Genomic DNA, 9534 nt, shown 5'->3' with positions numbered 1-9534 from the left:
AAAAGTACAGAAACCTACATGATAAATTCAATATACATCAACACTTTATATTTATACTACTTTGTTAACTAATCTAATAAGATGTATGTGCAAAATGACAGCTCAGATGAAATTAAAAACCACCACATGGGCAGAAGGGTGGAGGATTTACCATGAAAGGCTGGCCCAGCACAATACCGTACAAAACTGGGTGTAATAAAGAAACAGAAACAAAGAGCCACTGTGAATTAAATCAGAAAGCGGGGCGGGGGGTGGGGGGGCAAGCCAGGGTCACAACGGGGACAGAGGCTTATTAAGCCAGCATCAGGACCAGCAAGGTCTGAGGTTTCTGCACAAAGGGAGTGAAAGCCTGGAAACCACAATAACCGAACGCGGCTGAAAGGCACTAAAGCAGCCTCAGACCAGAGGTCTGCTCATGCCTCACTGGTGAAAAGCCTTTCCAACCGAAGCCTGTAAGAATTACCAGAATACAAAGAGCAGAAGAAATGAGCTCTTGTCAACACAACTAAATGAATAAAGCTTCCAGAAGCAACAGTTAAGGTACTCAGAAAACAGATCCACATAGACATAAAATGAACAACACATTTGTAAAATTCATGTGTGATATCGTTCAGAAACAAGATGAATTTTACACAGTGGAAAAATTTTAAAAAGGATGAGGATTATGATGTTTTCAATTGACACGTATGAAAAACCAATGAAATCAATGCGTCCGAAGGAACACGGGAAGGGATTGCATTAAAACCTCAAAGGGCTGTGATTTCTTCCCTCAGAGGAGCCGCGGGAGGACGAGGGGCTGCACGCAGCAGAGCAGGGGCGGCGAGGCGGGCAGCACTGCCGGATGCGAACAAAAGAAGATGTCGGTCACAATTCCAGCCGGACCGATCGTGCACCGACCCAGTGGAGGACTGACGTTGTCCCCACAGGAAGTGTCTGCTGCGCCTGCTCAGAGAAGGAAGTAGGAACACTGGCACAGGAAGCAGGGACTGGGGGAAAGGAAAAACAGATGCACAACTCCAAAGGAGGAGTCCCGGAGCTGGCTCGTGGCCTCCGGGCCTCAAGCCCGAAAGGAAGACATACCGGGCAAGTTCCGGTACCATTTCGGGGACTAAAAGCTGCCATGGAAGAGCCTGCAGCTCCCAAAGAACCCCACGAGGCAGCTGGGGCCTCTGGGGGTGCAGAGGCAGCAGGGGAGGGTGCCCCACGGCCCACCCTCCCGGTGCGCCCTGTTTCCCGGTGGTCTTCGGCTCCAGGCCCATCTCCGTTTCGCCCATCACGTCTGAGGCCTGCCCAAGCCTCATGGGGAGGGGCCGGGCCCAGCTGGCTGCAGAGCCGGAGCACTGGCAGCTGGACAAAGCAAGTCGTCTGCAGGTATTATCTGCATGGGCTGTGCAAGGAGGGGGAGAAGTGCCGATACTCCCACGACCTTTCGGGCCGGCAGGTGGCCAGGGAGGGCCCTGGCTCGCAGCCCCAGGCCTCTGCAGACAGCGGCCCTAGCACGGCTGCACACATGGAGCCCCTGCCTCAGCAAGTGGCGGAAGCCCCCCCTGCTGTTTCCTCACGCTCCTTGCCTGTGATTGGCTCCGCTGCTGAAAGGGGTTTGTTTGAAGCCAAGACAGACAATGCAGGCCTTGAAGCTGCTGGAGGAGCAGGTGTAGAAGGCTGGGAGAATGCCGTTGAATTTGTTCCCGGGCAACCCTACCGGGGCCGCATTTTCCCTTCTGTCTCCGAGGCTCCTCTGCAGAGCTCGGTGATTGAGAGTGGGCAGATTGTCTTGGGCATGGGGAGGCAGCTTTGCCGCGATGCTATCGCGGGGCAGTGCTTTCGTGGGCAGAGCTGTATTTATCTCCATGGAGATATATGTGATATGTGTGGGCTGCCAGTCTTGCACCCTTTGGATGGTACCCAGAGGGCAGACCATGTAAAGGCCTGCATTGAAGCACACGAAAAGAATATGGAGCTCTCTTTTGCCGTGCAGCGCAGTGCGGACAAAGTGTGTGGCATCTGCATGGAGGTTGTCTATGAGAAAGCCAACCAGAATGATTGCCGCTTTGGCATCCTCTCCAGCTGCAACCACACCTACTGTCTTAAGTGTATCCGCAGGTGGAGAAGTGCCAGACAATTTGGGAGCAGAGTTATCAAGTCCTGCCCTCAGTGCAGGGTCATGTCCACCTTTGTCATTCCCAGTGAGTTCTGGGTGGAGGAGGAAGAAGAGAAGCAGAAACTTATTCAGCAGTACTTGGAGGCTTTGCGTCACAAGACCTGCAGGTATTTTGCTCGAGGCAGGGTCTGCCCATTTGGAGAGAACTGTTTTTACAAACATGTGTATCCTGAGGGCCAGGGAGAGGAGCCTCAGCGGCAGGGTGCTGAGGCGTCTGGTACTTGCCATTGGGAACCTTTGGAGCCTCTGCAGGTGGGAGAGGGCAACATGCCCTTTAAAAGCAATAGAAAAGAGCTTGTCATGCTTTGGCTGGCCAATCTGTTGTGTAAGTGTTTTCACGAGGAGCTATGCGCTCCCCTTCACAGAGGCCTGGTGGGACTTGCTTCATTGTGAGCTGGAAGAATATTGCACTTTGAATCTGTGGCATTCTGCTGTGGCATGTTGTCTGGTGTGCTGAGGCTCTGTCATCTGCTCTTGTCTGTGTTTTGTTTATAGACACATCTGTCACTTCCAGGGGCTGCTGAAAGCATTTGTGTAGAAACATCCATCTGTTTTCTTGACCATTCCCATTTCTAGTCCCCCAGGATTATGGTGTGTCACTGTGTTAAAAAGTAACAAAACATCCTTAAAGTTATTGTTTGGTGAAATTAATATGACTTTCAGTTTATGGTTTATTTTGTCATCTGTTTTTAACAGGATTGACTCAGTTCTAGTCTAGTGTTTACAGAATTTCCACACTCATTTTGAAGCCCCTCAAGAATAAATGTGACAGGGTGAAGGGAGAAGTCTAAACTGAACCAGGAGCTTTTTGCTGCTTCAGTCTTAAGAAATGGACCCTCGTGGGGCTTTATGGTGCAGCTTCAGTATCTCTGTTGTTTACACATCTGTTCCCTCCCCCATTCCCCTTCAAGTACACTCTTTACTTGTGGTTACCTTGTGGTTTTATGTTTTACTTGACCAGAACCAGATGCATATGTTTACATGTTTTTATCCTGTTTAACTTGATGTGAAATCATTTATATTTGGAAGTATATATGTAAGAATTATACATATACATGCACATTAACATGTATGAAAGTTATGCATTTGAAAATATTTATTTAAGGTGTATACTATGATATAATCTTTATTTAATAAAATAAATACTGAGCTGGAAGCTGAAGGTGAAAGGTTGATAGGATTGCTGTTGTGTGAGTGTGAAGTATGTAAATTATTTTTCTGTCCCTTTCACAGGCTTCAGTGATTAGCATCTAATGAAAACAGCTATTTCAGTGGCTCTATATAAATGTAGCAGACACAGATCTTAAAGAATTTACAGAATATGACACTGATAATTACTGTGATGCCATTAATAGCTCGCTGCTATGTGAGTTCCCATGCAGTTTAGCCTCTGTATCATTATTATTTAAAACAACACAGTCTTTGACTCAGATACACAGTTCTTTGTGTTCAGTATTTTGTGTCATCCATAGACATACCAGAGAAAGGGCTTTTGACAGAAGTTTTTGGCATAAAAGTGATAAGATTATAAAAAGTAAAATAAAATAATAAACATTTTCAAATAAGTAATAATGCAATAAAGGAAAGACAATAAATGAAATATAGAAAGTAATGAAAACTAAATAAATATAAGTTGGAAAGTTAATAATGCCAATACACCATAATTATATTAAGTGGAAGTATTTTAAAATCTGAAGATTAGCAGACATAATTAAAATGAGAATGAAACTATATATTTTTTAACTATATACTACGTACAATAGAAGAATACAAAAACATTATAAGGATGAAAAACTAATCAGAGATGTTACAGCTTTTGATCATAGAGTTCATTATTAAGAATTAATACACAACTGGAGATAAATATAGTATATAAACATGAAATTATAATTTACCAGGAAGATTATTCCAATTTTCTGTTTAGTATCATAGTATTAGATAAGCAAATAAATTATTGATAAGCTACAAAATCTTGGTAGACAATTTGAATACTTCTCAATAACTGAACAAGCAAAGAAAGAAACAATGTGGGTTAAATAGTACAATTTTAACAGTTTACCTAGTTGACATGTATAAAATGCTGTGTATCAACTGCAGAAAGCACTCCTCCTGCCTAACATAGCTGAAAGTACCCTGGGGACCTGAGTCACAGGGGTGGCAGAATTCCCTGACTGTTTAACAAAGACAGGACACATTTACAGAGTTTATACTCTTCAAAACGGTAATTTAATTCTCAGAACCACCTTATGAGATACCAGCTATAATTTTTATCACCATCATGATGAGATGAATAAGAGAGAGAGATGTTAAATTACTTGGCCTATATAGCTCTGACCTTTAGGCATACATAAGTAGAACAGCAGTGAATGAACCTCAGGTAGTATATTTCCAGAGCATAGGCACCATGCTACCTCTTGTCCCACATTTATGACCGAGAGCAGGTGGACCCACTTAATATAGCTACTGGAAATACATGTGCAATATTTATGTGTGGAGTTTCATAAACTGCCTGGTGGGACAGAGGTGAACATAAGTGAGCTAGAGATTGTTGGAGTTCTTGAGCTTTGTCTGTGGGCTGCCAGACCCAGTATTTCTTAGTTCACCACTCAGAATGTGCTTCAGCTGCCTGTATTTATAAACTGCCTGTTTCTAATTACATGATTCCTGATTTTGTGTGTGAATATCTCAGCCTATTTCACTGAGGTCCTTGCCATATTCCTTCCCTCTTGATCCTTGTTATCCAAATAATTCCTCAGTCAAGAGGCCTTTGATTCCTGGTTATTACCAGCATGTAGAGTGAATGATTCCAAATTGTAAATCCAAATATATTTCCACCCTCTAGGCTGCCCTAGTCATGCAGGGGAAAGGGGACTTAGATGACCAAGGAATCAAAGAATAGGACCAGATGGGGCAGTCTCAAAGACTGCACTAACCACAGGGGCACAAAACAGGAGCTCTGTGTGGTGACTGTCAAGGAGTACACTTTAAACCAAGAACAAAAAGCTTTGAAAAGTTTGTCCTAATATGCATTATCTAATGTTGTGAAATATCACATTTTGTTCAAATATTTTAAACCCAAACAATTATATAAACCGATCTTTATATAGCATGTGAGAAGGGGCCATAGAACATAATATGTTTTTGGAAACAAAGGATGACTGCAATCGCGACTGCATCTTACCATCCCTGCAGTCAGGAGCAAGTTATTTAAACTTCCTATACCTCAGTTTCTTTATATGAAAAATGGGTATAACACCATCTATTTTTCTGGATTGTTGTGAATGTCAAGTGTAATCTGGACAATGCTTGGGACATAGGTGGTATTTTTAAAATAGCATGTATAAAAGTGATATGTATGTATTTGTGAACCTGAGAAAAGCTTGCACAAGAATTAAAACACTACCAAGTTTTTCTTTTTGATAATCTTTGGAATTTGTCTTAAGGTAACATTATTTTTAAATGATTTTCTTAGAAAATGGTACATTCACTTTATATTCATAATTCAAAAAGACCAAGTAATATTTTTGGCAAATGTCACTCAATTGAAACCAAAAATGTGCTATTCAATTCCTAAAAATATAACAAAAATTATGTTATTTCTGACTGATACCTACATGAGGAAAATAAGAAATGATTTTTAAAAAAAGAAAAACACGAGATTCCCTGTTCCTCATCAGCTCATTCAGGAAGAGATCAAATAACAGGGATATCACCAGGACTGAAGCTGGGTGAAGTGTCCTGAGGGTCTGCCCATAAGGACAAATGAACCACGCCTGCTGCAGTTAGGAACAAAGGAGCCCTTTGCCATACAAAGGTTTGCTCTGTGAGTGATTCAGAGTGTATGCTGCTCCCTCCTCCAGGAGATTCATGGATTCAGCTTCTGGGGCTTGTAGCACACAGAGTGTCATTCTGACCACACAAAGAATGCCTGCGTGAAACAGATCTGATTTTCTTACGCTTCCTTTGTTTAAGTTTGGTGGATGTAAAGACTTAACGAAATGAATATGCTAAAAATGTACCTCATACTCCTTCACCAAGTTCATTTACTGGATCTCAGTGACTTAAAGGGAAAGATTTCTAATTCATATTTCATGCCTATATGGTGTTCCATTTTTCACTTTTGCAGATATCTCAGGGGTGTGATTTCTGTTTCCACAGCAAATGCTGAACTACAACCTAAGTGTCAAATGAAGTTGAGGTGGGATGAAAAAAAAGGGTACTTGGAAAATAACCCAATACTGGTATAAAGAAATAAATTAACACATGTTAGAATTTTTGCCATGAAAAATATTGCATATCACATTTTCTAGAGTTGATCACTAACAAAAATTCCTGGCTATGTATTAGATCACAATGAAGCTGTCAATTAAATTGAAAAATTAGTAGTACAGGCAACGGTCTCTGATTCAAGAAAAGAAAATAAACTGCCGCTGCTGCTGCTTCTGCTTCTGCTGCTGCTGCTAAGTCACTTCAGTCATGTCCTACTCTGTGCGATCCCATAGATGGCAGCACCAGGCTGCCCCATCCCTGGGATTCTCCAGGCAAGAACACTGCAGTGGGATGCCATTTCCTTCTCCAATACATGAAAGTGAAAAGTGAAAGTGAAGTCGATCAGTTGTGTCCGACTCTCAGCGACCCCATGGACTGCAGCCTACCAGGCTCTTCTGTCCGTGGGATTTTCCAGGCAAGAGTACTGGAGTGGGGTGCCACTGCCTGCTCTGAAACCACTATTATATAGAGATTTTTAAAATACCTCTCTCAAAAATGTTGATGAAAGAGTAAATTCAAAATCATCTAGAATGGCAGAATAAGATAATGAAAATTTATGTATACTGTAATCTATGAAATAGTGCTGAATCTACACTCAGAGTAAAAATAATGTTAAATACTAATATACAATGTCTAGAAATACAGTTTACATAATTGATTAGATATTCAAATCTGTAAGTTTTAAGGAAACTACAACATTCAGATGCGCACACACACTGGTAAGCAGAAAGAATTAAGAATGATTAAAGCAAAAATTTTAAATGGCTTCCCTGGTGGCTCAGATGGTAAAGTGTCTGCCTGCAATGTGACAGACCCGAGTTCAATTCCTGAGTCAGGAAGATCTCCTGGAGAAGGAAATGGCAACTCACTCCAGTATTCTTGCCTGGAAAATTCCACGGACAGAGTAGCTTCGTAGGCTATAGTCCATGGCGTGGCAAAGAGTCAGACACGACTGAGCGACTTCACTTTCACTTTCACTTAAAGCAAAAATTAGTGGATCATAAAATGAAAATATATAAGCTGTTTTTTTGAGAAAAATCAATAAACAGATAAACCATTAATGTAATAAAAAATAAAGGATGAAGTGCAATTAAACAAAATAGGAAACTATGAATAGGATATACTCAGAGAAAAGCATACACCAAAGAAATAGGAAATAAACCCTTGTTACACTAAGACACATTCACTTGTAAATGTGATAGGACTTTAAAATTTTCAACATTATTTTCCAAACAACAATCTTAGAAACAAATCAAAACAATTACTAATGAGAAGTTAGAGTTTCAGGAATGTACTTATGCCCAGGACTGCCTCAAAAGACATTTGTCCCAGAAATTTACTAAAACCTTTAAATAGATTGCAATGATATATATACCACTCCAGAGAAGAGAAGAAAGAGGAGATTTAGTTAGCACATGAATGACACCTAACATTGATATCAGAATATTTCTAATATAGTATAACACAGAGTTAATTAGATCCAGTCTCATTTTCATTTGTGAATATTGATGTCAAAATAATCTCAAATGAAAAACTGACAAATAAGCAAAACTAGCACAGCAGAAGAAGAGTATATCAGGAAAGAATAGGTTATTTTCCCAAAAAAAAAAAAAGGATGGTAGAATATGAAAAAATATTTTATCTTAATGTAGCAAAATAAATAATTATTTGGACATCTTATATCTGAAAAAACACTAAATTCAAGATCTATATAATTTTATAGTGATGTGTGAGATGTGTTATCTATATCTATATCTATATGTGGACACGTATATAGTATACATCTATAAAATTTTTAAAGCACAGTCACAAAACACACGACTAAAGGAAGCAAAGGAGTTAAAAATAGTAAATAGTGGAAGAAATTAATATATTAAATATTATGATTGATTTGATTTATTTAAAAATATGTAAAATAGATATGCCATTATCCAACTTAAGAAAATGAGGAAAAAACAGCAACAAAATGCAAATATGGAGTTGAACACACACTCAATTCATAGGAATTCACCACAAAGAGAGGTTCTGTTAAACATACAAAAGAACATTACTCAAACAGATACCAATTAATTGCAGAACTTGAAAGAAGTTGATAATTTTTAGGCTCAAATAATTAATTACACATTGACTACACAAAATATAATGTAATATTTAACATGAGTAAATTATTTCACAGAATGCAGTTTTACCAAAAAAAAAAAATAAGGATTTTCATAAAACCTTTAAAGAACAAATATTTCAGTACTATTTACACAATTTGGAAACATTTATCAAATGGAAAATGGAAATTAGGACCTCTTATCTGGTTGTATTTTGTTCTGTTATTTTTTTCAGCTTCTCTTAGATACAATTGACATAAAATTGTGTAGGTTTAAGATGTAAAATGTATGATTTGATATATGTATATGTGGCACCCCTCACATAGTTAACAATTTGTGTGTGTATGTGATGAGAACGTTTTAAATGTACTGTTTCAGTGACTTTACAATATACAGTACCTTAATTATTAGCTAGTCACCATGCTGTACATTAAATCCCTGGAACCTGTTTTATAATTGGAAATGTGTACTCTGACCACATTCACCTATTTCCCCCATTTTACTCTGCTACCCTGGCAGCCACTGATCTGCTCCCTGTTTCTCTCAGTTCATTTTTTTTTAGATTCCAGCTATAAATGATATAGCATTTGTCTTCTCTGTCTGATTTATTTCACATAGCATAATGCCTCAAGGATCATCCATATTGTAGCAAATGTAGAATTTATTTACTGTTTACAGCTGTATGATATTCCATTGTATGATGCATAATTTATGCCAAAGTATAATCATGATACTATGTACACGCACACATTTTCACCCAAATAAGTAAATGATTTATTGAAATATGGTTTATTTATGAAAATTATCATGTACCTGATGTAAAGTGTAAATATATTTGTAATAGCCAGATGAAGGTATTTCAGCATTTTCATTTTTTAACAAGGAAAGTAATCATAAAATTGTCTCCTGTGATCAACCAAAAACAAGTAGACCCCCTATCTGTACTGCCAGTCAGTATTATTTTGAGAATCAGTACAATTGAATGAAAAATAAAACAATTGAGGC

General features: G+C 39.1%; 1 protein-coding gene across 1 annotated transcript; it reads left to right on the top strand.

The window, feature by feature from the left end:
* The first annotated feature begins 1120 nt into the window (after nt 1-1120).
* Nucleotides 1121-2554, top strand: MKRN3 (makorin ring finger protein 3). The gene has a single exon (XM_040257065.1). The coding sequence runs from the start codon at nt 1121-1123 to the stop codon at nt 2552-2554; it is 1434 nt and encodes a 477-aa protein (XP_040112999.1).
* Nucleotides 2555-9534: the final 6980 nt, after the last annotated feature.

The sequence above is a fragment of the Oryx dammah genome, unplaced genomic scaffold (genome assembly GCF_014754425.2).
Source record: "Oryx dammah isolate SB20612 unplaced genomic scaffold, SCBI_Odam_1.1 HiC_scaffold_16, whole genome shotgun sequence".
Classification (NCBI taxonomy): domain Eukaryota; kingdom Metazoa; phylum Chordata; class Mammalia; order Artiodactyla; family Bovidae; genus Oryx; species Oryx dammah.
Note: the sequence above shows the minus strand (reverse complement) of the source record. Positions and strands in the feature narration are given on the sequence as shown.

Excerpts from the sequence above, each read along its gene's own strand:
- MKRN3 (XM_040257065.1), top strand. The coding sequence starts at position 1,121 with ATGGAAGAGCCTGCAGCTCCCAAAGAACCCCACGAGGCAGCTGGGGCC.